The 24,119-nt window shown below is 38.6% G+C and overlaps 1 protein-coding gene across 2 annotated transcripts in view; it reads left to right on the top strand.

Moving 5' to 3' along the window:
- The first annotated feature begins 449 nt into the window (after positions 1-449).
- PGR (progesterone receptor) overlaps positions 450-24,119 on the top strand; it is a 99,342-nt gene continuing 75,672 nt past the window's right edge. For both annotated transcript variants that reach the window (XM_060103461.1, XM_060103460.1), the window contains exons 1-2: positions 450-2,083; positions 3,329-3,480. In XM_060103461.1, the coding sequence (XP_059959444.1) occupies positions 450-2,083; positions 3,329-3,480 (1,786 nt within the window). The remainder of the gene's footprint in view (positions 2,084-3,328; positions 3,481-24,119) is intronic.

Below are 24,119 nucleotides of genomic sequence, written 5' to 3'. Positions count from 1 at the left end.
ATTGGGAGCAACATGGCACTGAAGCGGGAGAAAGAGTCGAGAGAGAGAGCCGCTTTGCATCGCTTTCGAAGCCGCCGCCACTCGAGTGCCGACTTGTGAGTACTCTGCGTCTCCTGTCCGCAGACTGAAGTCGGGGAACTCTCTTGGAGAACTCTCCCAGTTAGGAAGCAAGATCCCTACAACTGCCTTCGCCTGCTCTCCCCACCTGCCTACGGAGCAACTGCCACCCCTCCCCTGCCTACCGGACCGAGGGCAAGGGCAGCTGATCGGTGCCGCCCCCTTCCGACCCAGGAGGTGGAGATTTCACGCCCCCTCTCCACCGTCCGGTCCAGCCAAATTCAACACCTATTTCCTCCCCCCGCTGCTCTTGTATTTCTGACACCCCCTCGTCCTTCCCCTATCCCTCCTCCCCAGAGACAGGGGAGGAGAAAAGGGGAGTCCGGGTCGTCATGACTGAGCGGAAGGCAAAGGATCCCCGGGCTCCCCACGTGGCGGGCAGAGCGCCCTCCCCGACCCAGGTCGGATCCCCTCTGCTGGGACGCCGGGACACAGGCCCCTATCAGGCGAGCGAGACCTCGGACGCGTCGCCTGCAGCCTCGGTCATACCCCTCTCCCTGGACGGGCTGCTCTTCCCTCGGCCCTGCCAGGGTCAAGACCCAGACGGGAAGACTCAGGACCAGCAGTCGCTGTCAGACGTGGAGGGGGCGTATTCCAGAATTGAAGCCACAGAGGGTGCTGGAGGTGGCACCTCTAGACCCCCAGAAAAGGACAGCGGACTGCTGGACAGTGTCTTGGACACGCTACTGGCGCCTTCGGTTCCTGGGCAGAGCCACGCCAGCCCGCCCGTCTGCGAGGCCACCAGCCCTTGGTGCCTCTTTAGCCCCGAGCTCCCCCAAGACGCCCGGACTGCCCCTGCCACCCAGGGGGTATTGACCCCGCTCATGAGCCGACCAGAAGGCAAGGCTGGTGACAGCTCCGGGACGGCAGCTGCCCAGAAAGTGCTGCCCAGGGGCCTGGCACCGTCCCGGCAGCTGCTGCCCCCGACGGCCGGGAGCCATCACTGGCCCGGGGCCGCAGTGAAGCCCTCTCCGCAGCCCGCTGTGGTGGAGGTGGAGGAGGAGGATGCCTCCGAGTCCGAGGGCTCCTTGGGTCCGCCTCTGAAGGGCAAAGCCCGGCCTGCGGGAGGCCCGGCGGCCGGAGGAGAAGCCGCGACCGCTGCTCCAGGGTCGGCCGCAGGAGGCATCGCCCTGGTCCCCAAGGAAGATTCCCGCTTCACGGCGCCCAGGGTCGCCCTGGCGGAGCACGACGCGCCAGCGGCGCCCGGGCGCTCCCCGCTGGCCACTACGGTGATGGATTTTATCCACGTGCCCATCCTGCCGCTCAACTCGGCCTTCCTGGCCGCCCGCACCCGGCAGCTGCTAGAGGGGGATAGCTATGACGGCGGGGCCACGGCAGTCAGCGCCTTTGCCCCGCCGCGGGGCCCGCCCTCGGCCTCGTCCGCCCAGGTCGCGTCCGGCGACTTCCCCGACTGCGCGTACCAGCCCGATGCCGAGCCCAAGGACGACGCATTCCCGCTCTATGGAGACTTCCAGCCGCCCGCCCTGAAGATCAAGGAGGAGGAGGAAGGCGCCGAGGCCGCCGCGCGCTCCCCGCGGCCGTACCTGGTGGCGGGTGCCAACCCCGCCGTCTTCCCGGATTTCCCGCTGGCGCCGCCGGCGCTGCCTACGCGAGCGCCGTCGTCCAGACCCGGGGAAGGGGCGGCCGCCGCCGCACCTGTCGGTGCGTCTGTCTCGTCCGCGTCCTCGTCGGGCTCGACCCTGGAGTGCATCCTGTACAAGGCGGAGGGCGCGCCGCCCCAGCAGGGCCCGTTCGCCCCGCCACCCTGCAAGGGGCCGGGCGCGGGCGCCTGCCTGCTGCCGCGGGACGGCCTGCCGTCCACCTCGGCCTCGGCCGCCGCCGCCGGGGCGGCCCCAGCGCTCTACCCGCCGCTCGGCCTCAACGGGCTCCCGCAGCTCGGCTACCAGGCCGCGGTGCTCAAGGAGGGCCTGCCGCAGGTCTACCAGCCCTATCTCAACTATCTGAGGTGAGGGCCCGGGGCGGGGCGCGCCCGGCGCGTCGCGAGAGTAGCGGTGCGGCCGCTGCCCGCCGCCAGCTCCCGGCCCTCAGCGCCCGGCTCCGGCTCCGGCTCCGGCTCCCCCGAGTGGCCGCGAGGGGTGGGTGGCCGGGGCGGGGCACAGCACAGGTTGGCTTCCTTTTCCTTACCTCTTCTCCTCATTTTTGGGGGGGACACCAAGGGGGCGCAGAATATGCTGTTTCTGGAGCGTACCTCCCCGAAAATATGTTTCTACACTTTTCAGATCTGCGCGATCCCAAGACGAGACCAGCCGTGATTTCTAAAAGTGCAGCGTCACTCTAGGTCCGCTGTAGCCCCGCGGAGCGGAAGGGGTGCGGCGAGTCGGGGGCCTTATAAAATGCTTTTCTTCGTAGAAGGACAATTACTGGGAATGTCTGTCTTGGAGAGGAGACATTAACGCCCCGTTCTCCCGGGAGGGGTGGCACTGGATGTTGGGTAGCGGGCCAGAACCCAAAGCAGAACGGTCTCAGGGGTCTGGACACTCAACCGCTTCATTTTCATACGAATCTCAAGATTAAAATTAATTTATGTGTAATATGTTTACATTACGGATTGAAACGTCAATCACTGCAGTACCTTGTATTCTAATATTGTGTCGAGTTCGCTGCAACTTTTTTTCACACAGGTTTTTAAAAACATTTTAATTTACCTACTGGAGTAATGGAATTTTAAAGAAAAAAGAAAAAATGCTCTCGGTTTGGAATCTTGTGTTGTGAATAGTCAAAACAGTGGCAGTATACTGAACAATACTTTAAAATGACAAACACATATTCTTGTTTAATTACAGAGTTGAGTTTTAAAAACTCAGTAGCATCACTAAGTATGATTGTACTCTTAAAGCAAAACCACGTTTGTCGTTACCGAGCGTACAAGGTCATAGCATTTGATTTGTCAGAGACTGAATTGATTCTCTATAAGGAGTTTTGTAGAAAGATTTTTTTCTGGATATAAAATTATTTATTAATTATTTATTATTCTTTCGTGTTGGTGCTCCTGATGAAAGGCTAATAACTTTGCCAGTCTGATGAATCCAGTAACAGGTAGTACATCAAGTTTAGTTTGCATGTCTTTCAAGTGTATTCGGTTCTATTTTCTAAAAACCCTTTCACTCTGTCAATTCTGGGTTAAGAAAACTTTAGTATTAGATAGTGGTGCACCTAAAAATAAATGGAGTACTTTGTTTTGCATTTCAAGGCCGGATTCAGAAGCCAGCCAGAGCCCACAGTACAGCTTCGAATCATTACCTCAGAAGATTTGTTTAATCTGTGGGGATGAAGCATCAGGCTGTCATTATGGTGTCCTTACCTGTGGGAGCTGTAAGGTCTTCTTTAAAAGGGCAATGGAAGGTAGGCTCCTTTCCCCGATCCTTTCTTGTTGGTTTAATTGTAAATGGAGACCATCTAATATTTTATAGATTTCAATCAGCCCTCGCTTCCTCTAAGAAATGGTGATATTTTCGTATAACTTATATGATGATGTTTTAACAATATATTTTTATTTATAATACTCCGTATTGAATGGGGTTGGATATTATAATTGAATACTATTTGACTAACGCTTTTAATATTAGACACAAGTCATACTAATCTTGGGAACAATGCGAACATTGTTCATTAACTATTTAACTTTAAAGAAACAGATTTGTTCTGATTGTATTTTTACATTTCTATCATATATATTATATATAATATATACCAAATTAAAATTTTCTTTCAAAAGAAAAACGGTAAAAGTTGTCAAAATTCTATATGTACATATATATGATGCAGTTACAAATTTTCCTACATGATTTTGTCTTTTCCCTACATGCATGTTTATTTAATAATTATATAATGGTAATTCTAAACAAAGTTTAAAAGTTCCCTTTTTGTTTAGTATATTTTTGTAAGTGTATAGGAAATAGGTGTAAACAGCTTAAAGCAAAAGAAAAATTTAGACATCACAGTTATATAATTTCTGAAGAAGTATTTTCCTTTAAGTAAGGCTTTCATGTTTTTAAAATCATCTAAATTACATATTTACCTAATGATTTTGGATTGACTTGCATAGTGTATTTCAGACTTGAACTTTCATAGAATATATGTTTTAATTTCTCTTTCTATCTACACTAAACTCTAAGCAGCCAAACACATTTATATCTGAAGACAGAAATACATTTAAACATCATTTCACATTTGAATTCTAGCAATAAGTGTATTTTATAACAAGCTGACGTGAGTTTAGGGTTCTCTCTGGAGTTCTGATATCACACCTACACAAGGAACCAAAAATCTGAATGTCTGCTTTTTTGCTTCCTGTTTGTGAGTTCTCTAATTTCAAGAGCCCTCTACTTATGAGCAGGAAAGGAGGGAGTGGGGAATTTTTACCTTAAGGGAGAGTTCAAAGGAGTTGACATGCATATTTAATACACATTTTAACCAAAAGAATATTAACCCAAAAGACATTTAACAAAAAAATTCACTATCCCTGTGGATAGCTAACATATAATTCTTTACAACTGCTATGCCCTTTTGATGAAAATGATTCCCAACTATTTATTAATGGTATGTGTACCCCTCCTACTGAAATTAATTCTTCATAAAAAAGAATCGCTTTGTGTATTTCTAGAACATGATTGTTTTCCCCAAAGAATGAATGTATTTAACTGATGTTGAACATATGTATTCAGTTTCAGGAGGTTTTAATTGCATTTTAAATTAGTTGAGGTACTGTGACAAGAGGTTATGTGAGAAAACGGGACAACTGACAGTAGCCTTAACTTTCCAACTGACATCATTTAGTCATAGTTAGAGTTTGAAGTCCTTTGTGTGGAAGAGTCAATTCTCCAGTGCGTAATTGGAATTACTATTCCCATCTGACTTTGGTTCTGGTTTCTTGAACATTCCCCCCTGCATTAATATGACTTTCTTTATGCTTACAGTCTCCTTAGTCTAATTCTTAAGTGAATGACCCCCTTGGAGTCCTCTAAAAACCAGTTTATTCTAGCCCAGCTCCCTCATTTTACAGATACACAAGTCCCAAAGACATAATGAGTTTCTAAAGAGCATACAGCTAGTCGGTAGCTGATTGCTACTCAACACAGGTTAGATTTTCTTTAATTGCAATGCTTATAAATCAGAGGTGGTATGCAAAAGTAGATATATGACAAATGCTACTTCATTCTTGAAAGTTACTTCAAAAGCGCATATAGCACCAAGAATAATTAAAATATGAATGCTTTCACATCATTATTATCAGAATAGCATCCTAAACGTAAAGGAAGTCTTCCCAAATTTACTCTTAGAAAGCAGTTGTTGGACCACTACTGTTGGCGTGGTTCTGTTTTAGTTTTGAGTGATAGAAACGAAGTACCTTTATTCAGCAATATTTACAAAGAGGAGCTCAAGATAGATGTTGGTAAATCATTCATTTGGCTATTAAAGGACAAGTAAGATTATTGATCTCTGGACACTAAGGAGAGCTTGTAAGTGTGTATGTTCAAGGAAGAGTGAAGAGATTAAGATTAGACTGACTAAGACTCGAAGATTCATATTAGAAAATTATTAGAGTTAAAGATTAGGAAGTTTGATTGCCAGTGCTTGCTTGAATCAGTGATTTAAGGCAAGAAAAGAGAATGTTCTGGGAGTTTTCAAGAGTGAGAAAGACGAGGAGGAGAATTTTTGTAATTGGAGAAAATACCAGGTTTGAAATCTTAAAGTAGGGCTGTGTGATAAGCTGCTTCAAGGTAGAACTATGTGTAGATGCCAATATGTCCAGAAATCGAAAGTCAATAGTCAAAAATATGGATATAAATGTTACCAAGGGTAATGATAATACTGGCATTCGGGAGTGCTTTCCATGTGCCAGTGACTAAGTGTTTTATGGGTCTTAACTCATTTAAGCCTTATAATGTAGACATTATTATTACTTTCAATTTACAAATGAGGAAACTGAGGTTCAGAGATGTTAAATTGCCTTAATCACAGTTAAGAAGTGGTGGAGTAGGATTCAAATCCAAGGGGTGTGACTCCAGAATCTGTGCCCTCCACCACTATACTTCCGTTCTCATAATAGGAAATTCAGTTTAAATTCCAAAAAGAAACAATAGAGGGTTGGAAGAAAAAATGTGAGTCAAGTGATAAAACATCTAGGTAGGTAAAAATGAATCCTAATGGAGAATTCAAGATCAAGGGTGATTAGAAGTGTGTGACATAAATGGATGGGTGATACTAACTCCACATTTAAGGCAACAATGAGAAGACACAGTTAGGGGCCAAGAGGCAGTTTCCCCACCTTTCCTCCAAGTTAGAAGTGGGAGACAATAATGCCTATAAAGAAGTCACCCGGGAAAACTGGATTTCCCTTGGTATGAGACAGAAAAGAGAAGAGGCAGAGAAAAAAGATACCACTGAGGAAGTAGGGGTATGGGGTGGGGAGAAATGACCTCTCTTAAGCTGAGGGGAAAAAAATGAATTAGACAAAAAGTAATTGGTTGAAAAGCCCATTGCATTCCTTTACTAATACTAGGACTGAACCAGGAAGTGGTTAGAAATTGCCTTAATACCTTTCAAGGAGAAGTCATAATGACCTGCCAGTCCTATAAATGCAGGCTACTGGCCTTGTATTAAGAAGGAAAAGATCATTTCTCACTGGCTTACCTCTGTATGCACTGTGACTGGCTCAGTGCTAGGAATATACTAAATATTCAGAATATAACTGTTTGCTAAATGAATCAGTCATAACAGATGATGCCAAGCTATTATTCTTTGCATGTTTTACACTGTGACAGCATTTGTAGTGAGTACATTTGATGGAATATGGTTGGGAAATATTGTAATACAGTTGAAACATACTATTTAGAAGATACCAGGCTAAGTAGGTATTGATGGATTTTTAATTATATTACATTGTTAGCCTCATTTTTTCTATCTTTATTGAGGTACAACTGACAAATAAAATTGTAAGATTATTTAAAGTGTACAATGTGATGATTTGGTGTATATGTGCATGGTAAAAGAAATTCCCCCCATCAAGTTAATTAATGTATCTATCACCTCACTTATTTGCCTTTCTTTTTGGCAAGAACGTTTAAGTTCTACTCTCCTAGCAAATTTCAATTATACGGTACTGTACAATGTTATCTATTATAGTCACGATATTATACATTAGACCCTCAGACCTTATTTATTTACCTTATACCTGAAAGTTTGTATCATTTTACCAACCTCTCCCTATTTCCCCATCCTACAGCCTCTGGTAACCACTTCTCTGCTCTCTGTTTCTATAAATTCAACTTATTTTTTTGATTCCACATGTAACTGATACCATGTGGTATTTGTCTTTCTCTGTCTGTCTTATTTCACTTAGCATAATTTACTCTATGTTTATCTAATTTTTTGTTCATGTATTAATTAACCAAATATTTATTGAGCACCTGCTGTATGCCAGGCACTATGCTAGGTGCTAGTTGAAAAGCAGTAAAACAGGACAGACCTAACTGGCTGCAGCACTAGTGGAGTTTTTAGTGTAGTGGAGGGAAGGGACATTCTATCAATTAGCATGCAGATATCAAGTTATAGATGTGCTAAATGAATGGGTTATGCCTGGACAGCTAGAGAATTGACCCTTCTGACAGAAGCTGGGGATGGTGGGAAAAGTCTTTTGGAATTAGAAAGACACCATCATAAGCAGACCACAGAAGGAACTGAACAGAAATGAAGTATTTTTTAAGAAAAACATATTTCTTTCTGAAGTTGAGTAGAGTTGGTGTCATAGTCTAAAAATGAAAACTGACTTGGTAGCATCTTTCTCCCTGGTATGGCTTCCAAAACAGAAACAATGAGCATTCAAACTTTTTAAAGGTTTTATTATTTTTTAGAGCAATTTTAGGTTTACAGCAAAATTGAGAGGAAGGTACAGAGATTTCCCATGTACCTCCTGCCATGACTCATACATAGCTTCCCCTATTATCACAGTCCTCCACTAGAGTGGTACAACTGATGAACCTACATCAACACGTCATAATCACTAAAAGTCCATAGTTTACATTAGGGTTCATTCTTGGTTTTGTAACATTCCTTGGGTTTGGACAAATGTATAATGACATGTATCCATGGTTAGAGTATCATACAGAGTATTTCTGCTGCCCTTCCAAATCCTCTGTGCTCTGCCTATTTGTCCCTTCCTCCTCCCCAACTCCTGTCAACCACTAATATTTATATTGTCACCATAGTATTTTGCCTTTTCCAGAATGTCATATAGTTGGAATCATACAGTAGGAAGTCTTTTCAAATTAGGTTTTTCCCTTAGCAATATGCATTTAACTTTCTTCCATGTGAAAAGCTCATTTCTTTTTAGTGCTGTATAACATTCCATTGTCTGGTTATTCCATAGTTTATTTATCCATTAACCTACTAAAGGACATCTTGGTTGCTTCCAGGTTTTGCCAATTACGAATAAAGCTGCTATAAAGATCTGTCTGCAGGTATTTGTGTACACATCCATTTTCAACTCCTTAGGGCAAATAGCAAGGAGTGCAATTGCTTGGTAAGAGTATGTTTAGTTTTGTAAGAAACCACCAAATTGTCTTCCAAAGTGGCTGTACCATTTTACAGTCCCACTCTCAATAAATGAGAGTTCCTCTTGTTTCACGTCCTTGCCAGCATTTGTGTTTCTCAGTGCTTTAGATTTTGGCCATTCTAATAGGTGTGTAGTGGTAGCTCATTATTGTTTTGACTTAAATTTCCCTGATGACATATTATGTGAAGTATGTTCTCATATGCTTATTTGACATCTGTATATCTTCTTTTGTGAAGTGTTTGTTAAGGTCTTTGGCCTATTTTTTGTTTTCTTTCTGTTGAGTTTTAAGAGGGTTTTTTGTTGTTTGTTTTTTTTAATATATTTTGGATAACAGGCTTTATCAGATAGGTATCTTGCAAATATTTTGTCCCACTCTGTCTCTTTATCCTCTTGGCAGTGTCTTTCACATAGCAGAAAATTTTACTTTTAATGATATTTGGTTTCTCAGTTCTTTCTTTCCTGGATTATGACTTTGGTATTATATCTAAAAATTTATCACCAAACTCAAGGTCATCTGGATTTGTCCCTATGTTATCTTTCTTTTAGGAGTTTTATTGTTTTACATTTTATATTTAGTTCTGTGATACATTTTGAGTGGATTTTTGTAAAGGGTGTAATGTCTGTGTCTAGATTCACTTTTTTGCATATAGGTATCCAGTTATTCTAACACTACTTGTTGAAGAAACTGTCCTTTCTCCATTGTATTGCCTTTACTCCTTTGTTAAAGATAAGTTGACTATATTTATGTGGTTCTATTTTTAGGCTTTCTATTCTGTTCCATCTATCTATTAGTCTGTTCCTTCACCAATACCACAATGTCTTGATTATTGTAGCTTTATCATAAATCTTAAAGTCAGGTAGTGTCAGTCCTCCAACTTCAGTATTGTGTTTCCTATCTTGGGTCTTTTGCCTCTCCATATAAACTTTAGAATCTTTTGTTAATATCCATAAAATGGCCTTCTGGGATTTTGATTGGGCTTATATCTGTAGATCATTTTGGGAAGAACTGACATCTTGACAATATTGAATCTTCCTATCCATGAACATGGAATATCTCCCCATTTATTTAGTTCTTTTAGCCCATTTATTAGAGTTTTATGGTTTTCCCCATATAAACCGTATACATATTTTGTTACATTTATACCTAAGTACTTCATTTTGGGGGGTGCTACTGTAAATGTATTGTTTTTAATTTAAAATTTCACTTATTCATTTCTGGTACGTAGGAAAGAAACTGACTTTTGTATATTAGTCTTGTATCCTGTGACCCTGCTATAATTGCTTTTTTCTTCCAGGAGTTGTTCTTCAATTCTTTGTGGATTTTCTACATAGAAGAACATATCATCTGCAAACAAAGACAGTTTTATCTTTTTCTTCCCAATGAGTATATCTCTTATATTCTTTTTTTGTCCTATTGCATTTGTAGGACTCCCACTACAGTGTTGAAAATGAGTGATGAGAGGAGATATCTTTGGCTTGTTCCTAATCTAATGGAAAGTCTTCTAGCTTCTCACCATTAAGTGTGACATTAGCTGTAGGTTTTTTGTAGATATTTTTATCAAATTGAGAAAGTTCCTCTCTATTTCTAGTTCGCTAATAGATTTTTCATGAGTGATTGTTGGGTTTTGTCGAATGCTTTTTCTGCATCTGTTGATATAATCAAGTGATTTTTCTTTTTTAGCTTGTTAATGTGATGGAACACATTAATTTTCAAATGTTGAACCAGTCTTGAATACTTGGGTTGAATCCCATTTGGTCATGATGTACAATTCATTTTTATACTTTTTTGGATTTGATTTGCTAAGATTTTGTTGAGGTTTTTTGCATCTATATTCGTGAGAGATATTAGTCTATAGTTTTCTTTTCTTGTAATGTCTTTGTCTAGTTTTGTATTCATATAATGCTGGCCTTATAGAATGAGTTCGGAAGCATTCTCTCTGTTTTCATCTCTGAAAGAGAATGTAGAGAATTGGTATAATTTCTTCCTTAAATGTTTGGTAGAATTCATCATTGAACCCATCTGGGCATGGTGCTTTCTGTTTTGGAAAGTTATTAATTATTGATTCAAATTCCTTAATAGCTAAAGGCCTATTCAGATTGTCTGTTTTTTCTCATGTGAGTTTTGGCAGATTGTGACTCTCAAAGCATTGGTCCATTTCATCTAGGTTATCAAGTTTGTAAGCATAGAGTTGTGCATGGTATTCTTTATTGTTCAGTTAATGTCCATAGAATCTATAGTGACGTCTCCTCTTTCATTTCTGATATTAGTAATTTGTGTCCTCTCTCTTTTTTTGTTAGTTATCCTCTCTAGAGGCTTATTGATTTTATTGATCTTTTCAGAGAACCAGCTTTTGGTTTTGTTTATTTTCTTTATTCATTTCCTCTTTTCAATTTCATTGATTTCTGATCTAATTTATTATTTCTTTTCTTCTACTCATTTGGCTTAATTTACTCTTTTTTTCTAGTTTCCTAAGGTGAAAGTTTAGAAGATAGACCTTAGATCTTTTTTTATTTCCTAATATAATATTTAATGCAAAATATTTTCTTTTCTAATATATTTAATGCTAAAAATTTCCCTCTAAGCACTGCTTTTGATGTATACCACAGATTTTGATATTTGTGTTTTCATTTTCATTTAGTTCAAAATACTTTTAAATTTCTCTTGAGATTTCTTCTTTGAATCATGTGTTATTTAAAGTGTGTTGTTAAATCCTCATGTACTTTGAAATTTTCCAGTTGTCTTTCTTTTATTGATTTCTAGTTTAGTTTCTTTGTGGTATAAGAACAGACGTTGAATGCTTTCTGTTATCTAAAGTTGTTAAGGTATGTTTTGTGGCCTAGTGTTATGGTGTGTTTTATGTGGCTTATCTTGATGAATATTTCATGTGAGCTTGAGAAGAAGGTGTAGTCTGCTGTGTTGGATGAAGTAGTCTATAGATGTCAATTATGTCTAGTTGTTGTTGTTGAGTTCAACTATGTCCTTACTGATTTTGTGCTTGCTGGATCTATTTCCAATAGAGAGGTGTTGAAGTGGCTAACAATAATAGTGGACTCATCTATTTCTCCTTGCAGTTCTATCATTTTTACCTCACAAAATTTTGATGATATGTTGTTAGATGCATACACATTAAGAAGTGTTATGTCATCTTGGAAAATTGGCCCCTTTATCATTATGTATTGCCCCTCTTTATTCCTAATAACTTCCCTTGCTTTGAAGTCTCCTTTGTTTGTTAAATTTTTTTTTGGACAAACTCATGAATTATTTTTGCTGTCTTTAGAGCTCTGTAGTGCTTTCTCCATCTTTTTTAGTCCACAACATTATCCAACAATCCCTTCCACCATAATTTCCTTGATTTATATTTGGGCTCTTGAGAAGACAATTTGCCAATAATCTTATTTAATTTAACTTTCTCTCCATAAAGTCAACCCTATGGCAGTTTTCCTGTTACTCTAACAGTAAACGTGTAGTAATTCACTGGACTTCACTTCTAAACTCTATAAATAATAATAAATACTATTATTAATAGATAATAAATTGGATAATTTATTCTCAAGCTGCAGGTCTCTCAGTTTAATATTTAGCCTGAGTAGTAAGCTTGTTTTAAGCACAATTTTGCATTATGATCCATTGATATAATCCTCCACTTTACTGAAAAAGAAATGGTGAGAAAGATGGCTTTTGGTATCATCAGCTCAATATTTGGTTATGTAGGGTTCTTAATCCTACTGCAAGAACATGAAGGGGAAGTATTTGTATGAAGACATCCATGCCAATGCTAACAGATAGTGCCCTTGTCCAGCCTTTAAGTTGTTGTACTTTAAGTACTCAAGTAATGCAACAATACATTCTCCTTAAAAAAAATCGAAACATCACCAATGAGACTTAAATTCTCTTTAACAATACCTCTAATCTGTTCCCTTCCCTACCATTCTGCTATACCTCTATCTCAGTTTTTTACAATTTTATGTATATGTGTGTAATATGTTGGTTTAGATATGTTGATACATAAATGGTATCATATATCACAACTTGTGCATCACTCCTCATTTTTTTCATGAAACAATGACTTGAAGCCGTGTATGTTGATATATATTCCTAGCTTGTTCTTTTAACTATTACATAATACTTTATAAGATGAAAATCCTCTTAGCATTGCCATTACTTGAGTAAGCACTTTTTGTTCTTGTCTGCTTGGGTACATGCCTTGCTCCTCCTTCTAGAATATACTTAAGTATTTTGATACTCTAAAATAAATCTAAATGAATTAAATGATTAGCTTGCTTCATGCTGCTAAAATGATTTAATTCATTAATTTATTCACTCTACATACATGTATTGATACTTACTGCATTTAAAAGTTACTTGTACTGGAAATACAAAGATGAATGTGTATGCAGTCCATGTCTTTGACATGTACAAAACCAAGAAGAAAACAAAAACAAAAATCCTGTCAATCAATTAGTGAACATGAGAGTATATTGATATGAGTTATGCCAAAGCCATGCATGATCCACCCTAGGGTTCAGTTAGAGAAATCTAGAAGGATTGGAGTTTTTTCCACTATTATATCCTAATGTTGTGTGAGAAGCTTATTCATTAACAAACACTGTACTTACACTTGATTATGGCCACCACTGTTCTGAGTGCTTTACTATATTAAGTCATTTAATTCCTCCAAAAGTCCCATAAGGTGGAGGTACTCTCATTATTTGTACTTCACCAGTGAGTATACAGAAAGGTCACTACACAGTGTAGGGACCAAGATTCAAACACAGGGCATCTGACTCCAACTTCTGTGTTTTGTGTGCTTCTACACTGTCTCTCCAGATTGTTTTGTACTTGAACAAATATTAATTATTTTATAATTTTTCAAACAAAAACATGATATTTTATGGGGGACTGGTTTTCAAGTTTTGCTCCTTAACTCAGTCCCATTCATTCTTAGCCCAGAAGAGCTCTGCTTTTGTCTGTTTACTTGGATGACTCTTCCACTTAAGATTTTATTTGAACAAAGAATTCTCTGACAACATTTTCGTTAAATACCACTGCAGTATGACAGGAAACCCTCAGGCCGCAGTCAAGTGTTTATTCTGGTACTTGAGCCAATCCTACACAGTTTCTTGACTCTATTTGCTGAAAACTTTTTGACATCTGTGCAAAGAGAAGATGAACATTTGTTCAAGATTTCAAATCTAACTCTTCAGTATTCTAACAGAATATCAACATTGTCACATGAAAATCACATCTGAGTTATAGAGCTCTATCTTTTGTCAGCAAAACAAAGTAACTGCAGGAAATCTTTCAGCAATAACTTCTTTAAAGGACTGGTTGAAATAATTGATACTTAAGACAGAGACTCCAAAACAGGCACACACATTTTTTACTTGCCTGGATTTTTAAGTTTTATCCTCATTTACAACATTAGAAAATCACATATTCTTTCATCTTCCATACCTACCTAATTTGTGGAAGGGTAGATGAACACAATCTCTTTCTTGTTGCTAAATGACCTTCATGTAATAAACTACATAATGCATACTTCACCAAATTTATCAGCCTATTGTGTTTTCCTTTTTACTTTGACTTCTACAAAGCAAAGAAGTAAATTTTCATGCTCAATTTTTTAAAAATGTAATTAACTTAGGTTTCTGGTTTCATTCACAACTGCTACTACAGCCTTTGGTGTTATGTACTTTATACAACATTTTAAGAAATCGTATAATCTTTTTTGAAACACAGTACTCAATCATTATTTCTTAAGAGAAAAAATACTTCCTATGTTATTTTTCTCTTGTATGACGCAGTGAATTATTTACGAAATTGAATAAAAATGTAGTGAGTATGGACAATGAGCTCACTGTCCTGTAATAGTTAGAAAAGGTGATTTATTGGAAATACTAGGATATTGATATTCACAACCTTTAAAAAATAGATAAAGGTTAGGAGTTAAGAAGCTTTCATTTTCAGATGGGTTATTCAATAAATGGTCTTGGAACTACTGGCTTATTATACAAAAGAAAAATTTCAGGTGGGTCAACAATTTAAGTGTTGGTTTTTTAAGGAAAAAATCCAAAAGCATGGAAAGAAAAGATGGAGATATGTATTTATAATATTGGAATGGCAAAACTTTCTAATACTGACATGAAGTCCAGAATTCAAAATCAAATTTGGTCCATTTTGCTACATAAATAAATTTCAAACTTTTTCTATAAGGCAAAAAGCAAAGTCAAGGGACAAATTGTAAAACTATTTGTAACACATGTATAAATCAAAAGAATGTTATGCTAAAATGCAGAATGTTCTTACAAACCTTTGTTCTTACAAAGAAAAAAAGATGAACAGCCAAAAAGAAAAAGGAACAGAAGATATGAAGGCAATTCACAAAACATAGGCTATAGAGGGATGAAAAATGTTCAATGTGCTAATAATTATTACTGATTAAAATAATAGTGGGCATGCCAACAATCAGATTGATAAAACAATGAATAATGGCCATTTGAAAGTTGGAGGGCAATTTGATATTATCTATTAAAAGTATTCATCACTTTGGCCCAACAATTCTACTCCTAGAAACGCGTCCTTAAAAGAACTCTAGAAATGTGTAGAAATACCTCTAGGTAGATTTTGAGTACCACATTATTTGCAATACTGAGAAAATGAAAACAGTTCAAATGTCTGCTAATAGATTAAGAAATTATGATATACCCTTGCAATAAAATACACTGTGACATTAAAAAGAATGAGCTAGCTGTCTATATTTCAGATTGAAAAGGCATCTTAAATATATGATTTTGTGAAAAAGCAAGTAACAATATCATTTGGGGTAAAAATAATTTCACCCTTTTGATATTACTATATATAGAAAACTATATGAAAAAAATACACCAAACTGCTTACTGTTGGGATATGGTATGGTGATATGTTTTGTTCTTTAAGCAAGAATTTCCTGAAGAGGCCACTCTTGCACATCTACCTAGTGCCTGACTTCTCTCCACACTAGCTCTACCTAGCATGAGCTGGGCTCTGCTCCCATAGTGCTATCTAGTGGCAGTAATGCACCACTTTTCACCTTCAGGCACCCAAGGAAATTGAAAGAGACCAACAAAAGGTGACACTTAAGGCAGAAATATTCAGGAGGAAAGCCTGTGGTCTCCCTGCATCATGAATTAAGGAATTCAGCCTGACTATATGGAGCTAAGAACTGACTGAGGCCCACAATTCCTCATCATGATCTCAGTATCCAAAAAGACCTGCAAACAAAAGTTTTGTTTTAGTCCCTTATCAGTAATTACCTGATCTGACCTGACCTGAATTCATTTGGCAGCAGAACCTGACCCAAATTCATATTTTATGGGCTGTGTGAATATTCATACATTTTTCTGCATAAGTATTAATGTGTTTCATTATGAAGTTTTGCTCAACTATCTAAAATCTAAATAATTTTGAATTCTGAAACATATCCTCAAAAGGTTTTAGCGAGGAGATTTGGACATGTTCTAAGAAGTATATTCATAGATGTTTTGAACACAGTGTCTGCTGGAGTTTTGCAATGTAGCAGCCCTGAAAATTACAATAAATATTTACTAAACAATTATTGATATTTATTCTTCCTATACTTTTACTACCACGCTGGGTCCTGCAGAAGGCTGCAAAAGATAAATAAAGTATAATACCTAACCTCACAGAATTTTTTTTTTTTTTTTTTTTTGTGATACACGGGCCTCTCACTGTTGTGGCCTCTCCTGTTGCTGAGCACAGGCTCCGTATGCACAGGCTCAACAACTCGGGCCCAGCCAACGCAGGCCCAGCCGCTCCACGGCATGTGGGATCTTCCCGGACTGGGGCACGAACCCGTGTCCCCTGCATCGGCAGGCGGACTCTCAACCACTGTGCCACCAGGGAAGCCCTCGCAGAATTTTTAATTCCATCAGGGAGATAAGACAACCTCATAAGTGTAACATAGGTAACATAAACTGAATGTGGTTTGGATTTCGAGGGGAACAAAGATTACAATTAATTAGGGAGACCAAAATGTGTTTTGTGGGGAAGATAGCACATTAGATGGACTGCTGAGAATGCATTATTTTGATAGCAAGAGTTGTAATAATGGCTGTTACAAACAAAAAGTATGAGCAGAAGCACAATTCGGCTAAAGCATGGAGCATGGTCAGGAATACAAGAATCTTTTGTCATTATATATAACATTTTAATGGTTTTATCCCTGGGATGATTGCTTTCATGAGATTTTCAAAGGGAGATTTTCAGAGGGATCAGTGACACTCTCCAAAAAAGTTAGGTACCACTGCGATAGAGGAATGGTGAGAATTATTATTAAACAGAAGGTTGGAAAAATGTGGAATGACAAAATGTGTTGTTCGGCAGTTAACTGAGCAGAGAATGAGATACCCCTAAAAATTTTTGAGCACTGTAGTGACATATTCCAATATGTAGCTTAGGAAATTTAATATGTCAGCAGTGTATAGGAAGGATTGAGGTGGGGAAGCTATAAACCCATGAGAACAGTCTGGAGATGATACATTAAGGAACTGAGCCAGGATGGTGGCCCAGAAAAATGGCTTCAGTGGGTAGATGGGAGCCAAGATTAACCAAAGCTTCACAGATGAATTTTTGGGGAAAAAAAGGTAGATAGAGGAACCCAGACCTAAAGAAAGAGAAAGTACATGATTATTTTATGAAGTAAAGGAGTGATGTTGAAAGTTGTGTTTAGAGAGGATTATCCTCAGAGCACCATGCAAAATGGATTTGAACAGAGGTTATATGCCTTTGAGTCAGAGGGAACACCTGTGGAGCTGATAAATAGATTATGAGATGTAGTTTAATTTCAAATTGTATATATTATATGCTACATAATGTACTTGCCAGGATCTTGAAATAATATAATCTTTTGTGCACAGCATAACTTCTGAGAATTGAGACATTCTGGTCTATAAATTCACTTATTTGTTCATTTATTCATTTATAAACAAAAACATGTATTCAGTGACTTCTTTGTGCCAGGATTTGTAGTAGATATTGAAACTCAGAAATGAATGTCAAGTTTGTAACCTAGGGAGAAACAAATAGAAATACATTATTAAATACAGTCTAGTAATATTTAGGGGAGGTATGAACTACGAATTGTAGAAGCATAGGACAGTGGGCAGCTAACTCTGGTGTCTAGTGACTGGGGACAGAGGGGAGCAGTATGAATCTTGTGTAAGCATTGGCTGAACATATTCAATTTTTAAAATCTTTATAATTTCAAAGGTTGTGGCAGCTTTTGAGTTGTTAACAGTAGAGACCACGGTGGTTGATCTTTGATTAAGCAGAGCACTTTAGCGAATGTTTCTTTATGCAAAGGTCAGTCCAGAGCAAACTTGGGGTTGGGGGAGATGAACATGTGAAGAACTGAACCTCTCTGTGTACAAGTAGAATATTAAGAGGGTTGTCAGCTGGCAGCTGGTGCAAGAGGTAGGAAATAGAGAGAGGGCCTAACGACAGAGTAAAGGGCTAGGGTACAAACAGAAATAAATGCCTGTGAGAAATTCCTTGTTATAGGGGATGTTTGATAAATCCCTAGGAATGGTAATGTCTGGCGGCAAATTTAGCATTATTTACTGACTTGTGTTTTCATTACCTCCAGCTACCCTGAAACCTTAAGTGAACTTTCACTTTACTTAATCACTGTATCTTCCTGTTGCTTTGGGGAAATGAAGGAAGGTGGTGATATCCAGTATGTGTGGCAAGGAGCCCAGAAAGAATGTACTGCAGAAAGAGCCACGAGCATTTATTAGGGCTGGAGTGAGCCATTTTTCCCCAAATATACTAGACCGCCAGTTTTCTAATATGATGCACCCACCCCAGGGGCTGTGCATTGAGATGTGTGAAGGAAATGTTATTTATTATTATTCAAAAATAAGAAATGAATCATTGATATCAATGGTATCTGTCCTGGCATGCTCTTTCAAAGCATACATCAGAGGCTTTTGGAGTGCAAGGCCTCCTAATGGAGGTGCCTAAGTTCCATGGTGCAGAGGTGTTGACGAATGCAAATTCCCACCTTAATTTATGCTTCAGGTATGGCAAATTACTGCAGCTTACCTGGATCTGCAAATAAACCACAGATTAAAGATAATACCAATTAATTAAGCACAGTGAACAAGAAAAATGGCAGGGCTGGAATCTTCCTAACTCCAGTAATAGTTCCTCAGATGTAGAGCTCTAGACAATATAGTCAGGCCTGTCACGAAATTGAAAAAATTAGAATTTATCAAGACAACAATTTGAAATATGGATTTATATACATTATCATAAAAAATGAACCTTGCTCTAAGAATATGTTTTGCTAGAGATCTTGGCTAATAACTGTGTGAAGCCATTATTGTAAAATAGGCATTAAAAATTTAGTATTCAGAACCTGAGGACAACCTGTACAAATTTTTAGCAATGTTTAAGGTCATGCAATACTCAATTTAGTCATTCACAAATTGCATCTAACCTAATGAAAAATGTTTAGAAGCCTCCTTTGAGAGTTTCTAAGGAAAAATTCACATACACAGGTGTTTGCTGTTCTTCCTACTATAGAGTAAATGACTGAAATAGTACATCTAAAACAAAACAAAAAATACATGTAAAATAACTGAGTGGCCAGCTAAAATGCATTCAGCAAATACTTTTGGAAAATATATAGAAAACATTGCTCAAGATTTTTTAAAAATATATTAGAAAAATTACGGTGTGGGAGGTTTATTAGACAAAAGAAAGAACACAGAGTTTCACAGGTCTTGGCTGGTATTACAATGAGTTACTGCCAGAAGGTAATCACCAAAAAATTCAATGTAGTAAACTTTGCAGTTGTGTTACTCGAGGCTAATGAAATGATTGGATCTCAAGCAGTCCACTGTGCAGTCCAAATGCATCTAATCTCAATTGTTATTTTTACACCATGCTTAAACCAACGGTTTAAAACTAGTGCCTTTACACCAATGGAAAAGATTCTGGATCTCATGGGCAGAGAGTCCAGGAAATCTGGTTGGTTAGTGCCCATTTTGTTGGTCTACCTAGGGCGACTAGTACATATCAAGGTTGATGCAGTTGCCTGCCTTTTCTCTGCCCAGGCTCACTCTCCTCTTGATTTTTAAGAATAGGAGATGGCTGGAGGACAGGAGCTGTCTGAGAGTTAATCTGAGTAATCATTATCACTAGCTGCCTTATGATGGGATTTTACTGGTTGCTAGGTTTTATTTCAAGAATGAAGTATACAGAGAAAGTGTTTTTGATGAGTCTGTAAAGCAAAGATGGAGTCTCAATAGTAACTGCCTTCTTTACTAAATGAATGTTTTATGGAAAGGCTGCATAAACCACTGATAGGATTTTTGCTGTGATATTAAAAAAAAGGTTCAAGTTAAGGTTACAGGTAACATCATTTATGAAATTCATTTACTGCTTCCTTCATAGGTAAGGTATATGTTGCAGCAAATAAGTGGGAATTTTAAGTGAACAAAGCTCTGAAAGATGTCATTACTGTAGCAGATTTTTAACACAAGGCCCTTAAGATACAGTAGAATCATAACAATACTTTGCAACATAGTGAAGCGTGACAATGAAAATCTTTTACCACACAATGGTTTTCTCATTACACAGTACTTTAAAGGAGTTGTCAGGTTTAAAGATAAGCTACATATTTTCCTTTATAAAAGTATATGTGTTCCAAATTGCTGATGTTTCCTATGATAACAAGTGTTTCAATAGTATGCTACTTAGCAGAAGGGACACTTCATCTGCCCCTTCAAGTTAAAGACAATGTTTTGGATAGAAAAACAGAAGTGACTCCCTTTTGCAAGACCGCTTTATGATGTAGAGAGCATTTTGAAAATCAGTTGTCTGTAGATGATTCTGTTATTTGATTTTGTTGTGAAGGCATCATGAGTACATTATAGATAAAAAGTTTCATAAGTACATACACTTGGAAATAGAATTTTCTAACTTCTTAAAAAATATCTTCCAGGGTGTCAATGGTTATTATATTTAGTAGTAATAGTGACATTTATATAACACTTATTACATACCAGGAACTTGGTTAAATGTATTACATGAAGCACAAGGTCGTTCACTCACTTGGACAGGCAAATAGTGAATAAATGGCAAAGCTGAGATTGGAACCCAGAGAACCTTCTCTCTTATCCATTATGTTTCTTCTTATCCATTATTTAGTGACTCTTCGTCCTAACTATTTGTAACAAAAACTAATTTACATTAGGGAGGGTAAAAATTTGCTATCTGAATTTCAGGGGAAAAGAAACTTTGCAAAATTGGTAGGTAGGATTGAAAAAATGAATATTTGACTAAATAACCTGTCCTGCAAACAGTCCATTCATGGTTTCTGGATGACTGTCTTCCACCTTCTCCTTCTTCTCAGCCTTCCAACACTCTCCCATCCTCACTTTCAGCTGATGACCTGGCTTCCTAAATTTCTAAGAAAACTTCCAGAAACTGCTACCATCCCATGTACTCCTGGTGGCATCTAACCCATAATTGACTTTTCCTCCTGTTACTAGGGATCTGCACTCCTCCCCAAGGCCAGCCTTCTACCCTTGTGCATTAGGTCCAGTCTTCTCCTGTTGACTCGAGGGCAGGCTCTAGCAATTTTTCTCCTCCCTGAATCATTTTTTCTCCTCTCTCATTGATCATTCTCATCAGCATGTAAACATGCTATTATTTCTCCCATCTTAAAATAAAATAAAACCAAAATACTTCTGTTGATTTTCTCATCCTTCAGCTACCAACCATTTCTCTACTCCTTTTGCAGCCAAACTCCTCCAAAATTTTTTTTTCTCCTATTCTCTCTTAAGCCTAATTCAATCAGTCTTTTGTCTCTTACACTTACTTCACCAAGACTTCCCTTGTCAAGATTACCACATTGCAAAATCTGGCAGGCAATGCTTAGTCCCATCCTACTTGATCTATTGGTGGCATTTGACAGTTGATCGCTCCACCTTCCTGGAAATGCTTTCTTCACTTGGCTTTCAGGACAGGAGGCTCTTGATTTTCCTCACTTGTTCCTGTTCAATCTCCTCTTCTCCTTTAGCATTTAACATTGGAGGGCCCAGTGCTCAGTATTTGGACCCCTTCCTTTCTGTTTTTATACTTACTTCCTCAGAGAGCTAATCTAGTCTCATGACTTTAGATAAATCATCCATATCCTAATCACACCCAAATTTTTATCTCTAGTCCAGACTTTTCTGCTGAACTCTAGACTCATATATCTGGCTGTCAACTTGATATCTTCACAGATGACTACTGAACATCTTGAACTATTCTGTCCAAAAGTTATCTCCTAATTTACTTTGGATTTTGTTTGGTAAGCCAGTGTTCCTCCCATTTTGGTCTTCAAACCTTTCTGCCTGGGAATCAGTACCTGGAGTACTGGTTTAAAATGCAGATTTCTGAGCCTCAACCCAGATATGCTGAATCAAAATGTCTAGGAAAAGAACTCAGAAATCTGCATTTCAGTGACCTGCTCAGCTTCTTCTTATGCATAGTGAAGTACTGCTTTGCTCAGAGGGGCAGCCAGAGTCTTTAATCTGGGAGGTAGCAAGATCAGCTTCGTTTTTGAGAAGATAACTATAGAAGCAATGGTGAAGATGGGCAAAAAGTTATGTCAGGAGGGCAGTTCTAAGATGATTTAAAATACTATTTGATCTAGATCAGGGGCCTTTACCTTTGCTGAGAAGCTACTTTTCATTCCCTGAAGCAGTGAAGTCAAAATGTAGAAGGCAGATGGGCAGTTGCCCCTACCAAAAATACTCCCTTCTCCAGGAAGAATTCTAAAAAATGTGAGAGGAAAAGGAGGAAGTGTTACCAAGTCCAGGCTCGATCTGCTCACTGCACAACAGGCCAATAAATTGGGAAATGAGGTATTGAGGCAAGGAATAATGACTTTATTTGGAAAGCCAGGTGTCTGAGAAGATGTTGGACTAGCATCCTAGAGTACCATCTTATCGGGGTCACCATGCTAGTTTCTTTTATAGAACAGAGAGGGGAAGAGGTGAGGAAGTAAAGTTAAAAAGTCCCCAGGTCTTGCAAAATATCTCCTGGTTTTGGCCAGCCTTGGGGAGGGCATGTGTTAATTTCTTATTTTCTGCAGCCATTCACAGGTGGGCAGGGTCAGGGTGTTTCCCTGTGAGCTGAACAAAGGCACTTTAGTTAACATTCAGGCAGAGGGTCAGGGTTCCCCGAGGCAGGACATTATGTATGCCTATAGCTATAGACAGAACAAAAGCAATGGAAAACAAAGGTCAAAGTAAAAGAAACAGATCCAACATGGAGTCAGACCTTGTTCTTCCCTGCTATAGAAGGGTGGAGACTCTTTTTGTGTCTTTATTCTATACCAGAAACAACAGTAGAAACATGGTACTGTTTCCATTATCTCCTTTAATTCTCAGTTAGGAGTTGTTTGAGGAGTTACTATTACCATCCCCACTCTGCCAATATGAGAATTGAGAAAGGGAGGGAAGGTAACTTGCTAAGGTCACCCAGCCAGTTAGTAGTAGAGCTGGTTCTGCCAGACTCCAAAAACTAACCGCACCATTCAGCACTATTTGAAGTAAGACACGATTAAGAGATTGATCATAAAACTCTTAACAAACAATCTGGTAGTAGTACAGTCATATATTTGGGGGCCTAGACCCAAAATACAAGTAGGAAAATGCTAATTAATTGTCCATATAATCCTAGTTTTTTACAAAGCCAATTTCAGGTGAGACTGGGGTGACTCCAGAGAATTATAACAGAATCTTAAGTCACTTGATATGCCTAAACAGAAATTTGAACATAATAATGAAGTTGAACAATGATAAATTCAGGATTACTATACTCAAGAGAAAAAATAAACTATAAAAATATGAGGGAAAGAAGCATTTACATGTGTGTAAAGAGTCATAATCTGGCATCAGAGTGGTACAGTGATTTAAACAACCTTGTTGACATAGAGTTTTGTGATTTTTTTTCATATTTTTTATTGATATATAGATGTCTTAAATACCTCCTTTCTCAGTAGTATGTGAAATTTTCTTAAGGTCAAATAATTGTGTGACTTTTAAAAATTTTGTATGTAATCCCTTACCACCCCTAAATGCCTACAGGTTTTCTAAATAGATAATTAAAAGTACCAGGTGTAACTAATTGGATGCTGCATACAATTTAGTGTTTTACAACTTTAAAGATAAGTGGATAATTAGGAGAGAGTTCAGAACAGATCTGGAGGCATCATTTTGTTTATAAAGAGAGCAGTAGAACTAGCCTCAGGAAGAATGGATGAGAAGCTGATACACAGTCAGAATTTAAATTTAAAAGTGATGAAGAGAAGAAAGAAGAGGAAACAATTTTGAATAGTAGCATTGAGGCCTTTAAAAAATTAAATATTGG

This window comes from Mesoplodon densirostris, chromosome 7, assembly GCF_025265405.1.
Source record: "Mesoplodon densirostris isolate mMesDen1 chromosome 7, mMesDen1 primary haplotype, whole genome shotgun sequence".
NCBI classification, from domain to species: Eukaryota; Metazoa; Chordata; class Mammalia; order Artiodactyla; family Ziphiidae; genus Mesoplodon; species Mesoplodon densirostris.
This window is presented reverse-complemented; position numbering and strand designations above follow the sequence as displayed.